The sequence below is a fragment of the Loxodonta africana genome, chromosome 19, assembly GCF_030014295.1.
Source record: "Loxodonta africana isolate mLoxAfr1 chromosome 19, mLoxAfr1.hap2, whole genome shotgun sequence".
NCBI classification, from domain to species: domain Eukaryota; kingdom Metazoa; phylum Chordata; class Mammalia; order Proboscidea; family Elephantidae; genus Loxodonta; species Loxodonta africana.
In genome coordinates, this window is record NC_087360.1 from 17,234,261 (window position 1) to 17,256,839 (window position 22,579).

Below are 22,579 nucleotides of genomic sequence, written 5' to 3' on the forward strand. Positions count from 1 at the left end.
CAACTTATTTTTGAATGGTTCAGGAAAGAAGCTCTTAATACTGGACTTACAACTTTTCTATAAATTTGTGAATCTTTCAAAATTGAAATAAGTAATTGTAAATATACCTCCCTTCCTTTAGTTCTAGCAATAATATCTGAGCATCTTCTACTCCTCTCTTCTAAATTCTTGCAATGTCCTGTCATTTTTCCTTTCTATGACATTGCTCACATTTTATCCCTCAATGCAGCCCATATCATTTTTGGACTCTGACATGCAGCTTCCTGCCCTCCTCTGCCTCACTAATCTGGGCCTCAAAAATCATCGGAGTCTTCAGGGACCAGACTCTGATCCCAGCCTCCTTCTTCGACAAGCCTAAGTGAACCCCAACTGCCTCACATACTAAACTGGACTTCCAAAACATGGTTCTTGAACTTTCCCACCAATTATCCCCTCCACACCTGTGCAGGAAAAGAGTTACCACAGCAGTCCTGACTACTCCCCCTAGAAACGCCTGCTTGCAAAGTTGGCCCCTGGTTGGCACCTAGCAACTTGAAATTTGGGAGGGTTCCCGCCATTCCCAGAACTGATGAGGGTGGCTCACTGTGACTAAGCTGTTTATACAAACAATTGGTTCATGCTCAACACCTGCTTTCCTTCCGGGAGTATAGAATTTGGGTACAGGCCAGACAGGGGTGTCTACAAGACCAGGCTCCAATAAAAACCCTAGGCATGAGTCTCTAATAAGCTTCTCTGGTTGATCATTTTTCACACATGTTGTCACAGCTTGCTGCTAGAGGAATGAAGCATGTCCTATGTGACTCCGTTGGGAGAAGAATCTTGGAAGCTTGCAGCTGGTTTCCCCCGGACTTCCCCCCACGCACCTTTTCCCTTTGCTAATTGTGCTTTGCATCCTTTCATAGTAATAAATCATAGCCATGAGTATGACTATATGCTAAATCTTGTGGGTCCTCCTAGTGAATCATCAAACCTGGGGGTGGTCTTGGGAACTCCTGACACACAATCCAAATGCCCCCATTTCTCTCCATTCTCCAATCTATTTGTTCTAAACCACTAGAAGATAAACAAAAAGCAGCATAACATCTGCACGGTGCTGTTACTCAAAACTCCAGAACAGTGGGCATTCTCTCGCTGCTTTTCTCTGCCCAGAATCTATTTTTCTCTCAGCTCTGTGAACCTTTCCTAACTGTCCCTGGCTCACAACAAGCCCATACATTCACATCTCTCTCCACACTCCACTGTTGGTAAATTTGCTAATCTCTCTCCCCTTCTGTAATGTATTAGCTGGTAAGCTCTGCTTTACATATCTGCACTTTTCCTCCACTTTCCAAGATATTTTTAAACCCCCAAGAGTGAGGGCCATGGATCTTCAGTTCCTTTTGCAGGCTTCCCACGGAGCCAGGTACATTATCAGGCCCATCATGTGCACTTGAACATCTCTAACTAATAAATCACTCTCTGAGCTTTAAGGCTGATGCTTGTCTCTCTATAAACACAGTAAATGAATTGCCATGTCTAGAAACGACAGCCTTGTTTAAAAGAAAGAAAATACCACAACCAAAAAGATAACTTCTCATCTACTCTCAAATAAGCAAGCACCCAGCCACATAACAAACAATTATATTTAATTTCTTCAAAGGCCTGTTTTAACATCAAATACACATATCCACAACACAAACATACCAAGGGTGTGCCAAAGCAAACACTGTCTGGCTCACCCTACGATATGCATATCCCTGAATCCCCAGCAGATGGTCACGAAAGATCATCTTAAATTCATTAGTTAAAAGGCCAAGGTGGTTCTGAAATCAAACACAACTATAGATACAAGATAAAGACATCCAGGGGAACTTGTGAGCCTTCAAATTACCCAATATCAGTTCGAGAAGAATAGTAAAGAACACAAGAGACCTTTCTCCCCATGTAACCGTCATTAACTACAGAGTCACAGACGGAAACCTGCATACTGATTCCAGACAGAACCCAGTGGATTACCATCTCTGCAATGAACATTCTAGAACAAAAGGGCATGATGTACAAAAGCTCCTACCTGCTCCTGGGCCAACAAGGCCTTCTTCTTCATCACTTTCATGGCATAGATGTCCCCCGTGGCTTTCTCTCTGACCACCTGCACGTAGGCAAAGTGACCACAACCTACCAGGCTTTTGACTTCAAAGTCCTTGGTGGAAGGCTGGAGTTCCTGTAACTCGGCTATAGTGTCAGAATCTGCAACAGAAGGAAGAGTCACTCCCAGGTAAATAAAGTGCTTCAAATAGATGCATCTTTATGAAGGCAAAAAAAAAAAGAGAGAGAGAGAAAAACGTTCTTACGTCTTCCCTCACTGTCAAAAGACATTTAGTCACTTTCTTATTCCATCATGAATAATTATAAAATAAGCACAAAAGTGTTTTTTATGTTAAGTTAAAATTAAGGGCTCCAGAAATTCCAAAGTACAGTTTCCATGGTAGCTATAATTCAAATTCTGTAGAGTTAGAAAATAAGGGGGAAGACACAAATTGTGCTTTTCTTCTTCCTCTCTGATCACTGCAGGGCAATGTTTATTTAGTCAAACACACTTAGGAGCACTTAGACCAGTTTATAATGTGATGTATACAACACGATTCCCATCTCAAACAACTTCGTAGCAAATTCCAGATCACCCCACTCTGACTGCATGGGCTCTGCTCAGCTGTAGCCCACCAGCCCAAGTTTTCGCTTCCTAGGATTACATCAGTAATAGTAACAGCTTCCTTGCCTTAATACTTGGCAGTGTTAAATAAAAAAAGGGGTGGGGGAGAGCTTAGTCCAAGGAATCAAACGGTGCCTCTTCAGGGCTGTCATGCCCATATCTAGACAGGTTTCCAACTATCTTTCTTTTTTGCATATTGTCTGCCTTAGGGAAACCCTGGTGGCGTAGTGCTACGGCTGCTAACCAAAAAGTCAGCAGTTCGAATCTGCCAGGCACTCCTTGGAAACTCTACAGGGCAGTTCTACTCTGTCCTATAAGGTCGCTATGAGTTGGAATCAATTCAACGGCAGTGGGTTTTGGTTTTTTGGTCTGTCTTAGTAAGCTAGTGCTGCTATAACAGAAATACCACAAGTGGATTGCTTTAACAAGCAGAAGTTTATTCTCTCACACTCTAAGAGGCTAGAAGTCCAAATTCAGTGTGCCAGCTCCAGGGGAAGACTTTGTCTGCCGGCTCTGAGGGAAGGTCCTTAAATCAATCTTCCACTGATGAGGAGTTCCTCAGCTCAGGGACCCTGAGTCCAAAAGACACACTATTCTCCTGGCTCTTCTTTCTTGGTGGCATGAGGTTCCCTGTCTCTCTGCTCACTTCTCTCTTTTATATTTCGAAAGAGATTGGCTTAAAACACAGCCTACACATACTTTTGTGGTTACGAGGGGGGGAGGGAGAGAGGGTGGGAGAGGGTTTTTTACTGACTAATTAGTAGATAAGAACTGCTTTAGGTGAAGGGAAAGACAATACTCAATACATACAAGGTCAGCTCAACTGGACTGGACCAAAAGCAAAGAAGTTTCCGGGATAAAATGAATGCTTCAAAGGTCAGCGGAGCAAAGGCGGGGGTTTGGGGACCATGGTTTAAGGGGACTTCTAAGTCAATTGGCAAAATAATTCTCTTATGAAAACATTCTGCATCCCACTTTGAAATGTGGCGTCTGGGGTCTTAAATGCTAACAAGCGGCGACCTAAGATGCATCAGTTGGTCTCAACCCACCTGGATCAAAGGAGAATGAAGAACACCAAGGTCACACAATAACTAAGAGCCCAAGAGACAGAAAGGGCCACATGAACCAGAGACCTACATCATCCTGAGAACAGAAGAACTAGTTGGTGCCCGGCCACAACTGACGACTGCCATGACAGGGAACACAACAGAGAACCCCTGAGGGAGCAGGAGATCAGGGGGATGCAGACCCCAAATTCTCATAAAAAGACCATACTTAATGGTCTGACTGAGACTAGAGGAATCCCGGCGGTCATGGTCCCCAAACCTTCTGTTGGCCCAGAACAGGAACCATTCCCAAAGACAACTCATCAGACATGGAAGGGACTGGACAGTGGGTAGGAGAGAGATGCTGATGAAGAGTGAGCTATTTATATCAGGTGGACACTTGAGACTGTGTTGGCATCTCCTGTCTGGAGGGGGGATGGGAGGGTGGAGAGAGTTGGAAGCTGGCAAAATTGTCACGAAAGGAGAGACTGGAAGGGCTGACTCATTAGGGGGAGAGCAAATGGGCGTACGGAGTAAGGTGTATATAAACTTATATGTGACACTCTGACTTGATTTGTAAACGTTCACTTGAAGCTCAATAAAAATTAATTAAAAAAAAAAAAACACAGCCTAATCTTGTAGATTAAGTCTTGCTTCATTAACTTAACTGCCACTAATCCCACCTCATTAACATCATAGAGGTAGGATTTAGGACACAGAGGAAAATCACATCAGATGACAAAATGGTGGACAATCACACAATACTGGGAAACATGGACTAGCCAAGTTGATATACATTCTGAGGGACACAATTCAATCCACAACAACATCTTTCATTCTTTTTCCAAATCCGGTCTCTCATTCGTAGATTTTCGACATCCAAAGTATGGACTAAATGGATGGCAGATTTGAAAACTAGCATAACATTTATTAACATTCTAAGTGCACTACACTAGGATGCCACTGGACGAGCAACAACTCTAAGGGCCAGCAAGAATGGAGGGGAATGGGGATTGGGGATAGACTGCTTAATGCGTACAGAGCTTTACTTTGGAGTGATGGCCATGTGTTGGAGCTACGTAAATGGAGGTGATGGGCTGTACAACATTGTGAGTACACTAAATGCCACTGAATCATTCCCTTTAAAATCGTTAATTTTATGTTACGTGATTTCACCTCAATAAATTATTTTAAAAAGAAAAGAATGGAGGGGAATAGCAGTGACTAACCAAAAATTTAATCCTGTACTTTACAGGGAAGGGAACTGCATCTTATAAGGGGTTACAAGAAACATATATAATCAAAGTTATCCTAAGGAATCCCTCAGACAGGTGCCACATTGAAGACCAAGATGTTCTGAAATCCCACGTGGAGACTGGAATCCTCCCAGCACTGGAGCGGATCACTGTCTCAGTGGTTAGGCACCAGATTGTTAGGAGATACGTTCTAGAGTCACAGTCAGCTTGGCAAGTTGTTCACACAAAGAGAGGGGCTGAATCCAACAAAGGGAAAAGTCATTTCATACCCACCCACGGTCACTGAGTGGAATAATGATGGATTGCCAATGCAATTTTAATTGTTACCACCCCTCTACACACTTTTTTGTTGTTGTTGCATGAGTAGAGTTAAATTCACTTGAATCAAAGATACATATGATGGACTTTACTGTACTTAGAGTCTTCCCACCCACAGACCACATCTCTCACTCCAGACAGTCATCCTGAAAACATCTTCCCTTGGACCCTTGGAGAATCAGGCAAGAGTGGTGGGTGGATCAACATGAATTCATCATGACCACCATAAAAACTAAATCTACAGTGCATACCTGGAGAATTCCACACACAAGCAAAACTGAAAACTACACAATATTTTCCTTTTACCCTGATAATGCTGTGCCCAGTCCTGTCTTCTTCTCTGTCCCTTTCCAAGTTTCTTTCAGATCACGTATTTGAGTTTGGAATTATAATTCCCCAAATACGTTGGCTTGCAACTTTCTGGGTTGAAGCCGATTTCATGTTGTTCAAACACAAGGCCAATTACTCTTCATTTGCTATTAGACCTTGGGCCACAAAGGTGCTTACTGCATTGTCCAACTTAATAACTCGGGGTCTGTCACCAGGATCACCTGGATCTCAACCATAAAAGTAGACAAACTGCTTTACAAGCAAAACAGCCACAATACCCTCTCGGAATTCTGAGAAACAATTCCAAATCTCAATTTCATTATCCAAGGCTTTGGAATATTATAGTGAACAGGTAAGATACTAAGTCCAAGTCTATGGCTATCAAAAAAAAAAAAAAAAACAGGGCCACAATAAATGGACCCTGACAGAATGGGAGAAAAGTGTGGAACAGAACGTCAAACTTCAAAAAAAAAACCAGACTTACTGGACTGCTTGAGACTGGAGGACTTCCCAACACTACTGCCCTGAGATACTCTTTAAACCTTGAACCAAAACTAGCCTCTGAGGTCACTTTTTAGCTAAATAATAGACTGGCTTGCAAAATAAAGAATATCACCTTTGAGTACTGTGCTTCTTTAAAAAGCCATCCACATGAGACCAAACGGCCAAAAATTACTTTAAAACAAAGATGAGAATGTAAGGGGGAAGGGAAAATAGATTAATGGAACCAACCAACCAAACAGAAATATTGAGAATGTTCACACATTATGAAGAATGTAACCAATGTCACTGAACAGTTTGTGTAGAAATTGTTGAAAGAGAACCTAAAGTACTGTGTAAGCCTTCACAGAAAATATATTATTTAAAAAAAAAAAATTCACAACTTCTCTACATACGAGAAGCTTCTGAGACCTCAAAACCACATCGACCTTCCTCCCTGTGCACTTTTAGTTATAGCACTCATGGGCTCAGTGGGTACTGAATATTAAGGTAGAGACAAAGACCCAAAGCACTATAATGAAAATGCAGTCAATAACACTCTTGTCAGATGTGATGGCTAAGGTTGTGTATCAACTTGGCTGGGCCATGATTCTCAGTGGTTTGGCAGTTATGATGAAGTATGGCAGCTTTGTAATGATATAATAACCTCCATAATGAGATCAGATACACTCCAATCACCTTCATGATAAGATGTTACGAGCAGCCAATCAGCTGAAAGGGAGTTTCCTTGGGGGTGTGGCCTGCACCCAATATAGGTAGACTTTCTGGTAAAGCTCGCTGGATTTTGCTCACTCTGGATCTTGCAGCTGGCTCCTGTTCATCTGACCTCCAGTTTTTGGGACTTGCGCTAGCAGCATACCTGCTGATGCTGCAATTCGTCAGCCTCCACAGCCTGCTGTCTAACCTGCTGATCTTTGGTTCGCCAGCCCTTGCAGCTATGTGAGTCAGGAGAAGCCTCCAGCCTGACCCACAGACTTGGGACTTTCCAGCTTCTGCACCGTGTGAGCCACTTCCTTGATATAAATCTCACTTTTTTTTATATATATGTATATTTACACACTTCACTAGATTTGCTTCTCTAGAGAACCCAGCCTAAGACACGAGATAAACGTTTGGACCTAGGAGGCAAACGCCAACACAGCTGAGTGTATGGCTACCATTTTTTTGAAATTCAGTAATTCAACATTTTAACTTCTAGGAATTCACCTTTCAGAGAAATACATGTCCTTAAAAAAGATACATGCTAAGATGCTCATGAGGAGCACTGTCTGCAAAAGGAAAATGATCAGAAACAATCTAAAAGTCCATCAACAGGCATGTGGAAACAACCTGTAAGGCCATCCATACAAAAGAATATTAGATAGACAGATAAACCAAACCAAACCAAATCCATTGCTGTCCAGTTGATTACGACTCATAGTGGCCCTACAGGACAGAGTAGAACTGCCCCATAGAGTTTCCAAAGAGCACCCGGCAGATTCGAACTGCCGACCCTTTGGTTAGCAGCCACAGCACTTAACCACTACGCCACCAGGGTTTCCATTAGACACACAGCTGCCATCAAGTTGAGTCCAATACACAGCAACCCTATGTACAACAGAACGAAACACTGCCCAGTCCAGCATCATTCCCACGATCACCAGGATGTTCACAGTGATGATCGCACTGCTAATGTTGTGGCTATCGTGCCAATCCACCTCACCAAGGGTCTTCTTTGCCCTCGCTGGCCCTCTACTTTACCAAACATGTCTTTCTCCAGTGATAAATCCTTCCCGGTGATGTATAGTTATAGCACTCATGGGCTCAGTGGGTACTGAATATTAAGGTAGAGACAAAGACCAACTCAGACAATGTTCTGTTGTGACCCATAAGGTTTTCACAGGCTTATTTTTAGAAGTAGGTCACAAGGCCTTTCTTCCTACTCTGTCTGTCTTAGTCTGGAAGCTCCACTGAAACCTGTCCACCATGGGTGACCCTGCTGGTATTCGAAATACTAGTGGCATAGCTTCCAGCACCACAGCAACATGCAAGCAATCAGGGTACAACAAACTGACAGACAGGATGTCGAAAGATCATTAAGCACACGTTAAAAAGAATAAGGTAGCTCAGTCTCCACAAGGATACGTATTTTTGTCTATTTTGATTATTACCTAAAATGAAACTTGGCACATACTAAACATTCAATAAATATTAGTCAGGGAAATATATTGCTAAGTGAGCAAAGCTGGTGGTAAAACATTATGCGCTTATGATCCACTTTGTGTAAAATTAAAAAATAATGTTAGAATATGCACGGAAAAGGGTCAATAATTGCTGGAGCTAGTTGAAGGGTACATAGGGGTTCATTATACTATTCTCTTTACTTTTGGGTATATTTAGAAACTTCCATAATAATTTTTTTTTTTTTTTTTAGTACAGAAAAACACTGGAATGCTGCGCACCAAACTGTTGCCAATGGTATTCTCTGGAGGGTAGAATTCTGATGGTTGATCTTTTATATTTAACTTTGCATTATGCTTGCAAGTAGGGGAAAAAAAAAAACTTCCCATAAAAAAAAAAGTTATCCTATTAAAAAAAAAAAGCATGTTGCCATTGAGTTCTTTCCGATTCACGGGGACCCTATAGCACAAGGCAGAATTGCTCTGTAGGGTTTCCAAGGCTGCAGATCTTTACAGAAGCAGACTGCCACATCTTTCTCCCATGGAGCAGCTGGGGGGTTCGAACCGCCGAGCATATGGTTAGCAGTGGAACGCTTAGCCACTTTTAAAGTTACCATTTGCCCATCAGTATTAAAGTTGTAAACATACAGAAGCTTCTGCCTACGGTGAATGTAGCTGAAAGAGGAAAGAATTCTAGCTACTCTGTCAAATCACCAAGAGGAGCTCAACTTTGACAAGTATCAACGTTTCTCTGTGCATGTTCTAACATCACACCTGCTGTTTATTTTTACACAAATTATATCATACTGTGCTTAATGTCTTGCGACTTATTTAGTTCACTTAGCAATATGGCCATTAAACAAAGATATATTCAGCACCTACTATGTACCAGACACTATTCCAACTCAGGGCGACCCCATGTGTGTCAGAGTAGAACTGTGCTCCATAGGGTTTTAAATGGTTGATTTTTTTTAGAAGTAGATTACCAGCCCTTTCTTCCAAGGTGCCTCTGGGTAGACCTGAACCTCCATCCTTTTTGTTAGCAGTCGGGCATACTAATAGTTTGAGCCACTATCCATCTGATACTGTTTTAGGCAATGGGGATATAAGAACGTAAGAAAGACAAAAACCCTTTCCCTCGTTCCCATATGCTAGTCTCCTTCCATCTCACAGCTCGAACTTCAGGGCAATTCTGCCCAAAGCACCGCTTGGGGGCTAGATGCTGTCCCATTTCCTCCAACAGCCCCAAAGGAAATCTCCATCACAATGGGGAAACTCAAGAAACTTGGGTAGTAGCAGCTGTCGAACCCTCCTTCATATGGAAAAACAATGCTTATGTTAACAAACAGAAACTCAAAAATGAAAAAAACTAATGTAGTCACCCTTTTTCAATCAGCCTCTTAACCATACTCCCTGGGCAGCCACTTTAAAAGCATGAAACAGTTCTCTGGAAGACAGTTCTGTGAAAAAGTCTGTGTTCCACTACACCTAGCCTCCTCGTTACTGAATGATTCCAGAATATGTGCTGCTTTTAAGTAAATAGAAGATAGGTTCAAGACTAAAGAAAGTGCCTGTGGATGGTTCAGTAAACATATAATTTCTCTTTCCCTTCCATCCACCCACTGGAGAATTTAAATATTTGAGAAACTAGAATGGGAACATGCTCAAAAAAATATGGTCAAATACATCAAGTACATTTTAAAGTTAAAGATAATTAACAATGCATTAAATGTTGTTGAGGTTTACAGTTGTCATTTTTGGGTAACATTTATTGAGGGTCTGCTCTGTGCTAGGTAACATGCCTGGTCTGGGCATTAAGTCATTCAATCCTCACACGGTGTTGAGGCTTATGGTTATCATTACTGAGTAACATTTATGTACCAGTAGATGTAGAGTATCTGAATTTTACAGATGAGGCAACTGAGAACTAATAAGGTTCACATAATGAACATAAGCTGACTTTGTCTACTGTCTTCGTTATCTAGTGCTGCTACAACGGAAATATCACAAGTGGATGGCTTTAACAGAAATGTACTCTCACAGTTTAGGAGGCTAAAAATCTGAATTCAGGACACCAACTCTAGGGGAGGGCTTTCTCTGTCACCTTGGGGTAAGGTCCTTGTCTCCTTTCAATATCTGTGGGCACGACGTTCCTTGGAGATCTCCATGAGTATGGGCATCAATCTCCCCACCTCTTGGAAGCCCGCAGTGCAGAGACCCCAGGTCCAAAGGAGACACTCTCTGCTCCAGCTCTTCTTTCTTGGTGATAGTGAGACCTGTCCTCCCTCTGCTCACATCTCTCTCCTTTTAGCTTTTGTAAGATAAAAGATGTGACTCAAGCAAGGGTATGACCTGAGTCACATCTTCTCATAGGGTTGTGACTTAAGACACTTCCCATACTGATCCTACCTCATTAACATATAGAGGTCAGGATTTATAACACACCAAAAAACGGGGGATAATTGCATCAGATCACAAAATGGAGAACCACCACACAATACTGGGAATCATGGCCTAGCCAAGTTGACACATATTTTGGGGGGAAACAATTCATGACATCTACTCAGCACCCCCAGCTCCTCTGGGTCACTTCACATCCTCTATTTCATGAGGTCCCATTAATCGCAGTGCCCTGAGTCCTCTGGGCACCTAGACAAAGCCAATCACAATACTTCACCTCCCAGCCCAGTGATTGGTCAAGGGATAGGCATATGACTCAAAGCAAACCCAATCGGAGTTGGGATTAAATATAGATAATGGGAGAAAAATTTGTGCTGGCAGTAGTCATTCAAGGTACAACCACTGGTCTCTATTACCTGGAGCAACAGAGGAAGAAGAGTCAGGAATAGGAAGAAGAAATGGAATGTGCAGCTAACTGCCTCCATGAACAACTCCCTCTTTTGCCATGAGACCAGAAGAACTGGTGTTGCCTGGCTAACATTACTGAACATTTTGATCAAAGATTCTATAGGAGAATCCTGATCAAAATAGGTAAAGTACAGAATAGAATTTCAAGTTCTTGTGGAATCCAGACTTTCTCAAGCCATAGAGGCTGGATGAATCCCCAAAACTACTGCCCTGAGATAATCTTTAAACCTTTAACCAAAAATATATCCTAAAGTCTTCTTAAAATCAAAAAACAGTTTAACTTAACTAGTAAAGAATGGCTGCCTTAAGTATTGTGCTCTTTTAAGATCTGTCTATACAGACTCAAACTGACAACGGCAACTTGAAAGATTAGATAGGAAACTTAGAGGGCAGTGGGTTTATGTTAACGGACAAGGAACAACTCAGAAAAGGAAGGTGAAAATGGTTGCACAATTCAAAGAATGTAATCAATTTCACTGAACTGTACACGTAGAAATGTTAGTGTATGTTCTGTTGTGTATATTCTCAACAACAAAAATTTAAAAAATTATTTTAAAAAATTACATGATAGAACAAAGACTAAATATATTCATCATGTCCACAAATATGTATAAAAAACCCATTGCCATTGAGTTCATTCCGACTGATAGCAACCCTATAGGAAAGAGTAGAACTGCCCCACAGAGTTTCCATGGAGCACCTGGTGGATTCGAACTGTTGACCCTTTGGAAAAAAAAAAAAAATGTGGTAGATGGGATAAGCAAACTCCAAAGATAGTGCCCAATGACCCATGCCTTCCAGACCCATGCCTCCCCAGAATTCATACCCTTAAATAATTCCCTCCTACATGGAATCTGGTCTGGTCCTATGCCTCACTTCAAACAATAGAATCCAGCCAAAGAAACCCTATGCCTCTTCTAAGCTTGAGCATTAAGAAAGCCTGGCAGCTTCCACTTTGGGGCTTTGGAAACCCTGAGCTGTCATGTAGGAAGTCCAGTTAGCCTGCTAAAGAGACCAACCATGCAGATCAGGGGTCAGCAGACTTTTTCTTTTTTCTGTAAGGGCCAGATGGCGAATATTTCAGGCTTTGCAGGTCATACAATGTCTGTTGCCATCACTCAAGAGTACCGCTGTAGCTCAAACACAGCAATAGATAATATGTAAACAAATGAGAGTAGCTGGTTCCAGTAAAACATTGTTTATAAAACAGGTATCCCAGTTTATTGACCCTTGAGGCACAGAAACCACTAGAGAAGCCATGCGGAAAGCAAGAGGCACTGAGGGTTCATGGAGAGAGAGAGAGGCCAAGTTGTCCTGGAGTCCCAACCAAGTCCAGCCTTACAGCCAAGGTACCAGACCTGTGAGTGAGCGATCTTGCATATTCCAGCCCAGGTGGGCCCCAGATGACTGCAATCTCAACACAGCATGGAGCAGGAGCCACCAGCTGAGTCCAAGCAACCCAGAGAAGTATGAGAGTCGTTTTGAGCCACTAAATTTTAGAGTGATTGGTTACACAACAAGGTTGTATAAAAGAAGGTTTCTCGACCTCAACATTACTGCCATTTGGGGCCAGATAATTCTATACTGCAGGGGGCCGTCCTGTGTGTTGGAGTCATGCTGGCGCAGCGGTTAAGAGTTCAGCTGCTAACTAAACGGCAGTTCGAATCTACCAGCCATTCCTTGGAATCCCTGCTCTATCCTATAGGGTTCCTATGAGTCAGAATCAACTCAGCAGCTGCGGCTTTGGTTTTTCGTTTGGTCCCGTGTATTGCAGAATGATTTTCAGCATCCCCCACCTCCACTCTCTATTCTAGTAGCGCCACCCCACCAAGTTGTGTCAATCAAAAATGTCTCTAGACATTGCCAAATGACCCGGTAGGAGAAAATCACTCCCAGTTGAAAACCACTGGGAAAAGATTAAACAGTACGAAGCTAGGGCATCTTACCCTGTGGAAGTCAAGCAAAGTCAAGAACAGGGTGAGAGCAAGGCCGCCTTATGCCCTGCGTACTTTTGCCTTTCTAGGCCCCTTCCATTAAAAAACAATATCGACAGTTGTATTTTACAACTACATCGGCAAAAAGATGAATACGACCCATGCATTATTATATTTGTTTTTCTTAGTTTAAAGTAAATTCATCAAAATAAGCTAAACTCATTAAAAGTAAATATCTTGGGCCCTAGGCACTATGCCTACTGTGCCTAATGGGTAAGTCCACCCTGGGTGAGGGTAGGGATTAGGGCCAAGGGACAACATCATTTAATTCACTAAACCAGCCATGTGTGAAGCTTCATCCATTCATGGATTTCCCAGTTTCATGAGCCAATACATTCACTTTTTTTGCCCAGGCTAGTTTGAGGTAAGGAGCCCTAATGGTTCAATGGTTAAGCGCTCGTTCAAACCCACTAGCCACTCCATAGGAGAAAGATGTGGCAGTCTGCTTCCATAAAGATTTACAGCCTTGGAAACCATGTGGGGCAGTTCTACTCTGTCCTGTAGGATCACTACGAGTCGGAAGCAACTCGATGGGTTTGGTTTTCTGGGTTTTAGTTTGAGGTAAGTTTCTGTTGCTTTCGACGAAGTGGCCCAACTTATCCAGTCTCCCAACTAACTACAACTGATGGAGCCTGGACTTCCACCTGGGTTTGTCTTACTCTAGAGCAGAGTTCTCACCCACTACTACCAACTACTAAATCTTCCTGCCTCCAGCATCCTTCTAGTTTTTGCTAGCGGCAGTTTTCAATACAAAGTTTCCCAAACTTACACTTGCGGACAAAGTTGCTCACGTGCTTCATCTTCATCAGAGCAGGCTGACTACATTCTTCAACGAGAACAAAGAGGGCATCTAATATCCCTTCTCGGGAAAGAGGGGACATCTGCTGTTGAGTCATAAAGGCAGGTTTCCCCTAAAAACAGAAAACAGCAGATGGAGACACTGTCAATAATGAAAAGCTTTGATCGATAACATCCGTGCAGAGTAAATTACAAGCCACCAGCTCAAGTAACTGCTCACGACACATGCTAACAGCACAATTCTGTGGCTTTAATCTTTAAAGCAACCTCAATTGATGGTCATTAAGTTATCACTAGCATGATTCCATTACCGTGAAGAAATGGGAAGCATCTGGGAAGAAAAACGTCACAACCTCCAATTAATAAGAAAAGGCTCTTTATTCTTAACAGTTCAGGCGCACAGGAACATTCACTCTGGACTCCACTGCTTATGACATATTTTCCTGTCTTGACAACAGGAAACGATTGTCTTATCTTTCAGGCATGCCCAGAAGTTTGTCAGTATAATTTCAGTTCCTTTAACTCATTCAAATTATCTAGAGTAGTGAAAACTGAATCATTGTAGTATAAGGCTTATCATAAAGCTGCATTTACTCACGATCTAGAACAACAGTTATAAACCGACAAACTGTAACTTGCCCACAGACATGTTTTGTTTGACCTGTGTGTAGTGTCTGAAATACAGGTAACCAAAACCAAAACAAACGCATTGCCATCGAGTCAATTCCAACTCATAGCGACTGTATAGGACAGAGAACTGCCCTATAGGGTTTCCAAGGAGCAGCTGGTGGATTCAAACTGCCAACCTCCTGGTTAGCAGCCATAGCTCTTAACCACTGCACCACTAGGGCTCCGAAATACAAGTAGTCCCAGACTACTTGTTACAGCAAGTTACAGCAAACTGCTTATGACCATCTGGTTTTTTTGTTTGTTTTTTATACATCTTATTAGTAATATGTACTATATACAAAGCTGCAGCACGCAATTCGTTAATGTTCTCATTCTCAGATGTTCAAAGATGGGATTTATGAAGATACTGATAATAACGAAAGCTTTAAAAAGAGGTCAAAGCTGACTTCTGAACGATTGTCGGAATAGAACCCCATTGTAAGTTGTGGACTACCTGTAATTTGAATTATCTGCCAATATTTTAAAATCAGGAGATTTCACATATAAATTGGGATTTCTGGCTTTTCTTGAAAAACTGGAAGATTGTGCAGTATTGGCTCCATGGGAGAAAGACCCAGAGATCCACTCCTGTAAGGATTATAGTTATGGGGCAGTTCTACTCAAAGGCACCTAACAACAAGTAACGCTGCCCCCTCTAGGTGGCAAGTGTGTTCTGCAGTTCACCATAAACCTGACTCTCAGTCCTCTACCTGGTCCACTGGATTCATTTATACTTACTGACTGACCCTCTAAGGCATGAATTTGCAACTCCTGGCCTAAGGCAATGGTTCTCATGAGCCAGGCCATGGATTGTGTAAAGGTCTGTCTGCACAGACGGCTACCAACAATTCCTCCATCCCTGTATGCATATGCCACCCCTCTCATCAAGAGCTAGAGTCTATTTCCCCTTCCCTTGAACCTATGTCCTTGTGACTCACTTCAACCAAGAGAATGTGACACAAGTAACATTGTGGCAGTTCTGGGTGGAACCCTTAAGAAGTCTGGCAGCTTCTGCTTTGGGCTACACCACAGTTCAGCAAACTATGGCCAGCCCATGAGCCATTTCTGGCCCACCATCTGTTTTTATAAATAAAGTTTTATTGGAACACAGACGCACCCATTCATTCATATATTGTCTATGGCTGCTTTGATGCTACAATGGCAGAGTTGAATAGCTGCAACAGACACCATATGGTCCACGAAACCTAGAGTATTTACTATTTACAGAAAAAATGTATAACTCTTCCTGGACTGGACTAACAAGTGATGAAAGATCTCATGGAGAGAGGCCATGTGGAGAAGCACTGAAGCACTTTGGCCAGCAGTCAGCATCCAGATATCCTAGCCCCAGCTAAGCTCCCAGCTGATTGTGGCCCCATGAATGACCTCAGCTGACTTCCACAGGGTGGTGCAGAAGAACCTCCCAGTTGAGTTCAGCTAACCCACAGGTTCTTAAGAAAAAATTGAATCACTGTTGCTTTAAACCGCTAAACTTAGTAGTAGTTTGTTATGCTGCACTGGGTAACAGACAGCCTGCATTTGAATCACCTAGAAAATTCTCTGGTCCCACCTATTAAATTAGAGTTTTCCATGTTGTAGCTTAGATTATATTTTATTAACAAGCTTCTCAAGAGATTCGGACCTTAGCTAGGTTTGGGAAGCACTGGGTCACAAGGCCACCTTATCTATCACTTGAGTCGCAGCTCTCCCACTAACTCAAAAATAACAAGATTGTTTCTGCTGCTTCTTCAATGAATTTAGACAGACAAGAGCAGCAGTTCCCAAATATATACTGATTCTTAACAAAGTATTCAACAGTCTGCAGTGAAATGAGAAAAAAATGAGCACCCCATGACTTTTTTTATAAAGCCAAATGTCCTCAAATGAAAGCATGGTCCACTATTCAGAGACTGTGTCCCCCTCTCTTGGTTTTCTTAAAATGTCCTATCTTTATGAAATAAAGAAGTAATAATGATAGTGCTTCCTTAAAAGGCTAGCAACAGAACGACCATATGACCCAGCAATTCTACTCCTTGGAATATATCCTAGAGAAATAAGAGCCTTTACACGAACATATCTATGCACACCCATGTTCACTGCAGCACCGTTTACAATAGCAAAAGGTTGGAAGCCACCAAGGTACCCATCAATGGATGAATAGATAAATAAATTATGGCATATTCACACAACAGAATACTACGCAATGATTAAAAACAATGATGAATCTGTGAAACGTTTCATAAAATGGCGGAATCTGTAGTAAGTCAATTGCAAAAGGACAAATATCGTATAAGACCATTATTATAAGGACTCCAGATAAAGTTTAAACACAGAAGAAAATATTCTTTGATGGTTACAAGGGTGGGGAGGGAGGGAGAGGGATATTCACTAACTAGACAGTAGACAAAAAATTTTTTAGGTGAAGGGAAGGGCAACACAAAACACAGGGATAGTACTACAACTGGACTAAACTAAAAGCAAAGAATTTCTCCAATACAACCAAAAGCTTCGAAGGCCAGAGTAGCAGGGACAGGGGTCTGGGGACCACGGTTTCAGGGGACATCTGGGTCATTTGGCATAACAAAATATATTAAGAAAACGGTCTGCATTCCACTTTGGTGAGAGGCGTCTGGGATCTTAAACACTAACAAGCAGCCATCTAAGATGCATAAATTGGTCTTAACACACCTGGAGCAAAGGAGAATGAACACCTAATACACAAGGTAAATATGAGCCCAAGACACAGGAAGGGCCACATAAATCAGAGACTCCACCAGCCTGAAACCCAAAGAACTAGATGGTGCCCAGCTACCAACGATGACTGCCCTGACAGGGAACACAACAGGGAATCCCTGATGGAGCAGGAGGACAGTGCGATGCAGATCTTAAATTCTCATAAAGACCATGCTTAATGGTCTGATTGAGACCAGAGGGACCCTGATGGTCATGCTATCTGGATCCTCTGATAGCCCAAGATTGGGACCATTCCTGAAATCAACTCTACAGACAGTGACTGACCTGGACTATAAGATACACAATGATGCTGGTGAGAAGTGAACTTCACGGCTCAAGTAGACACATGAGACTATGTGGGCAACTCCTGTCTGCTGGCAAGATGAGAAGGAAGAGGGGGACAGGAGCTGGCTGAATGGACACAGGGCATACAGGGTGGAGGGGAGGAACATGCTATCTCATTAAGGGCAGAGCAGCTGGGAGTACCCGGCAGGGTGTTTGGCTTTTTGTATGAGAGACTGACTTGCCTTGTAAACTTTCACCTAAAGCACAATAAATAAATTTTTTTAAAAAGTAATAATGAAATAAAGATGCAAATAGGTTTTTCTTTTTACCTCTTTGTTTTTTACATCCATACTTAGCAAAATAAAAAATTGGCAAACCTATGTTGGCCCAGCAGGTTTGTAAAATTTTGCTGGCTGTGGAAACCCGACAGTCTGCCAACCACTGGCCTAGAATTTATTGGAAAGTACTGTAAACTAGAAGGAAACGAGACAAACTGAGTTCCAGGCTAAAAGCACTGTTTCCCTGAATGGAAAACAAAGTGGATACTCTATCCAAACCTCATTAACATGTAATTGCATGGAGACAGAAACAGTATCCGTAGCTGTTTACACAAGGCAAACACTAGGTGTACACCACACTTCTAAATACCAGCTTGCCTTGGGAGGGGAAGGAAACTCATCATTAAAGAGACAAGAATTAATATCAGAGAAAACAGACTTTAAGTCAACATCTGTTATAAGAGACAAAGAAGGACATTATGTAATGATAAAGGGTCAATTCATCAAGAGGATATAACAATTATAAATACACATGCATCTAACACTGTTGTTGTTAGGTGCTGAGTCAGTTCCAATTCATAGCAACCCTATGTACAACAACGAAACACTGCCTGGTCCTATGCCATCCTCATGACCGTTTTTTGCTTGAGCCCATTGTTGTAGTCACTGTGTCATTCCATCTCCTTGAGGGTCTTCCTCTTTGTCGGTGACCCTCTACCACGCGTGATGTTCTTCTCCAAGGACTGGTCCCTCTGATAACATGCCCAAAGTATGTTAGATGAAGTCTCACCATTCTTACTTCTAAAGAGCATTCCGGCTGTACTTCTTCCAAGATAGATTTGTTCGTTCTTTTGGCAGTCCGTAGTATATTCAACATTCTTTGCCAAGGCCATAACGCAAAGGCATCAATTCTTCTCCAGTCTTCCTTATTCATTGACTAGCTTTTGCATGCATATAAGTCAACTGAAAATACCATGGCTTGGATCAGGTACATCTAACTAGGGGCTCTAAATATAGAAAGCAAAGTCTAACAAAGCTGAAGGAAAAAACAGACAGTTCTGTAGTATCAGTAGGACATCAAATACCTTTCAACAATGGACAGAACATCTAGAAAGATCAGCAAGGATATAGAGAACCTGAAAAAGAGATGAATTGTGGGTTTATCCTCAATCATTGTGGCTATACTGGCATGTGAATAGAAGATACACTTAATAAACTCTGACATACGCTGGCAGTGTGGTCCAGTGGTTACCAACCCAGGCTTTGGGATCAGACTGGCTGACCTGAGTAAGGCTGCATGATCTTGGGCAAGTCCTTGCCTCTCTCTATGCCTCAGTCTCCTATTTAAAATGTAAATGAGAACAGTCCCTACCTCAAGAGACTGAACCCAGATGATGGGGAACATGCTTGCCTCTGTGCCTGGCACACTGGAAGCCTTAAATAGCTATTACATACTGTGCACATTATAAGCACAAAATAAATGATAGCAACGAGCAATTGTTTTCCAATAACTTGGAGCAGTTTGGGAGTAAAATGATAAAGGGGCTAAAAGGTAGTGGTGTTTCAGGTAGCTAAGATTAGAGAGAGACTGTGAAAAATATGTCATGACTTCAACTGGTGATGGAAGTGATCCCCACAGAACAACCTTAACTCTTTGATTTGCTCCCACTCTAATCTGTTTGAACATTCCCCAATGTCAGTACCTTGAAAAATATTTTATCAAAAACATATTACTATTTATCATTATACAGGTATCCTACATACTTTACTAAATACCGTTACTACTAAGTGAACAGAAATTTATTATTACTCATAACTAATATTATTTCTACCCTTAGTATTAACAATAGCTACCTACAGGGTTGCTATTAGTCAGAATTGACTCAACAGCATACAACGACAACAAGCTCTTATAAATGGGCTTATCAAGAGTACAGCACAGTGTTTTATATGGATCATCTCATTCAATCCTCACAACAGCCCTGTGAATTACATAGGTGCTGTAACTTCTATTTTAAAGAATAGCAAGTGGGTTCAGAGAAGGTAAACGACTTCCCAAACTAACACAGCTAATAATTGCTGAGGCCAGGATTCAAACCAAAATCTTCACCACTATCTATATTGACCCTCTGACTTGTCAGGACATATACATTAAACAGAGTTCTACTTCAACAGTTCCCAGTTTTATGAGAAACAAAAGAATTAGAAGTCTACTTGGAAATAATCTCATGGCCTTAAATTTTAAAGTTAAAATTAAACTTGCCAGGTGAAGGAAATTTTCATCTTGAGAGAGATGTGGGTTATATAGCTGTGTGCATTTATCAAAATGGTTTTTTTTTTTTAATCTAAAAAGTAAACTTTCCTTGAATGAAAAATAAATCAGGTTCTGTATAAACCATCAAATAGGATTTTTCCTAGAATATTTTTTTCTCTCCTAGAATACTAGCCTCAACCCCATAATAAAAGCAAAGGCAAGTGACAAAGAGCTGCTAAGGACACAAAGACAAGTGAGCAAAGCTGGCAGGGCAGCCGGTTACCTGGAAGAAAAGATTCAGCTTGGAGGCCCGGGTGGCAATGGGTTCGGCAGCACCAGCATCCAGCGCACTCCGCGTTCCATACTTGAACTTCAACATCTTCCCGCTGGTGCTGAAGAGAGGTTGGAAAAGGCCAGTTGTGTACTGACAATCCCTAAGGCACCTGCTGTTTTGAGCAGGAAGGGCTTGAAGAAACCCCAATCTCCCTCAAGAAATCAGGGATAGGGAAGTGAAAATCGAACACTGACCTGGGCTTAGCAAGATGAAGGTTAACAACAAGATTTTAACTCACTGTAGCAACTATCTTATCATCTGCCTCCCTCAGTATGTAAGCTCCACAAGGGCAGGGATGCCAGACACAATCTGGCACCTAGTACATACTAATAAATAAATTGGATGGATGAATGAATGAAATAAGCAAATTACATACTATATTGGAAGATAATAACTGCTATGAGGTTTAAATAAAAAAAAAAAAAGAGCAAGGTAAAGGCGATAGGGGAGAAGCGTAATTTTTAACAGTGTTGTCAGAGTAGACTTCACCGAAAAGGTAACATTTGAACAAAGACCTGAAGAAGGTGAGTAGCAAGCCTCGCTACTGGGGAAAGGAAGGTACCCCTGGCAGAGGCAACAGCGAGGGCAATGGTCCTGAAGCAGCACCTGGCCTTCTCTAACAACTGCAGGGAGGCCAGAGGGGCCGGGGCAGGGTGAAAGAGGGGTGAACAGGTGATGGGGTGACTACCGAGCGTACGAAGACAGTGAAGCACAGAAAAGTTCAGGAAATTGCCCTCAAGTCACACAGATAAGGAGCTGTGGACGCCACTACACCGTATGCAGGTAACGCTGACAGAAAGCCGAGCAGACACACGCAGGACCCCACCCACTTCCGGCACCACCTGGCTGGCCCCTCGGCTCCTGCGGAGGAAGGGCACGCGCCCCGCCCGGCCAGGGAAGCTCCTCCCGGACGACCCCGGCAGCCCTGGGAGAGGAATGCCGCCCTTCCCGCTGCGAGAAGGAGGTCTAGGTTGGTGTGGGTGGGAGGCAGCCTCGCGAAGTGGGGTGAGGTGGGACCGGGAAGCAGACTCACGCTCAGCGGACCCAGGAGGTCCGCGCCCTTCGTCGCCCGCCGCCGCGTTTGAATCTTGGAACTGCGCGGGCGGGGTCCACGGTGTATGGACCAATCAGAGTGCCGTCCCTATGATGGACAGCTGCGTCTCAGTCAGGTCCCGCCCAAGTTCTTAAAGGTACAGGAGGAAGCGAAAGGGAGAGCCAACCACATTGTTCTTCCTTTGATTCGTGACCAATGGAAAAAGGGGAACGCCAAACCCGGCAGGGCTGGCCTGGGAGTTTGAAATCGGCGGTTGAGCAGGATGCGGTTTGCTTACGCGTCTGTTTACGTCTGTCGGGTCCCTGGGGAAGTTGCTGGGGACCAGCCCCTGCTTTCACGGTCACCTGCGAGAAAGAAAGCAACCAGGACCCTCTGCCTGGTGTTCTCCTGCAAACTTGTTACTTTCGGAAAACAAGTGGTTCTCTGCTACAGCTGGGGCAGCAAATGGTTTAAACCTGAACTTCAACCTGCCTCGGTCACTGCATCTCCGGACTGATTGTCCTTCAGCGATATGGTAAATGTCACTGAGACCATCTGAAAAGGCATTTGTCTAAAGAAATGAAGGCAAGAGATTTAAGCATTTTGCTAAAAAGGAAATTCAAACGGACAGTAAAACGTATGAAAAGGTGCTCAACTTCATTGTTATTGTTGGGTGCTGTGGAATCGGTTCCGACTCATAGCGATCCCATGTACAACAGAAAGAAACACAGTCCTGCTCCATTCTCAAGATCGTTGTTATCCTTCAGCCCGTCATTGCAACCACTGTGTCAGTCCACCTCGTTGAGGGTCTTCCTCTTTTCCGCTGACCCTCTACTTTACCTAGCATGATGTTCTTCTCCGGGGATTGGTCCCTCCTGGTAACATGTCCACAGTGCATGAGACAAAGTCTCACCATTCTTGTTTCTAAGGAGCATTCTGGCTATACTTCTTCCAAGACATATTTGTTCGTTCTTTTGGCAGCCCACAGTATATTCAATATTCTTTGCCAGCTCCATTAGTAATCAGGAAATATG

General features: G+C 42.7%; 1 protein-coding gene across 6 annotated transcripts in view; it reads right to left on the reverse strand.

The window, feature by feature from the left end:
* The window catches only part of CIT (citron rho-interacting serine/threonine kinase), a 174,344-nt gene extending 152,705 nt beyond the window's left edge, over positions 1-21,639 (reverse strand). For 5 of the 6 annotated variants that reach the window (XM_010598935.3, XM_010598934.3, XM_010598933.3 and 2 more), the window contains exons 1-4: positions 21,546-21,639; positions 20,462-20,570; positions 13,931-14,072; positions 2,051-2,226 (exon numbers count right to left, since the gene is read on the reverse strand). In XM_010598935.3, coding sequence (XP_010597237.1) covers positions 2,051-2,226; positions 13,931-14,072; positions 20,462-20,557 — 414 coding nt within the window. In that variant the 5' untranslated portion in view covers positions 20,558-20,570; positions 21,546-21,639. Of the gene's footprint in view, positions 1-2,050; positions 2,227-13,930; positions 14,073-14,270; positions 20,435-20,461; positions 20,571-21,545 lie in introns of those variants that run through there. The other variant, XM_023559453.2, reaches the window with a different exon arrangement.
* Positions 21,640-22,579: the final 940 nt, after the last annotated feature.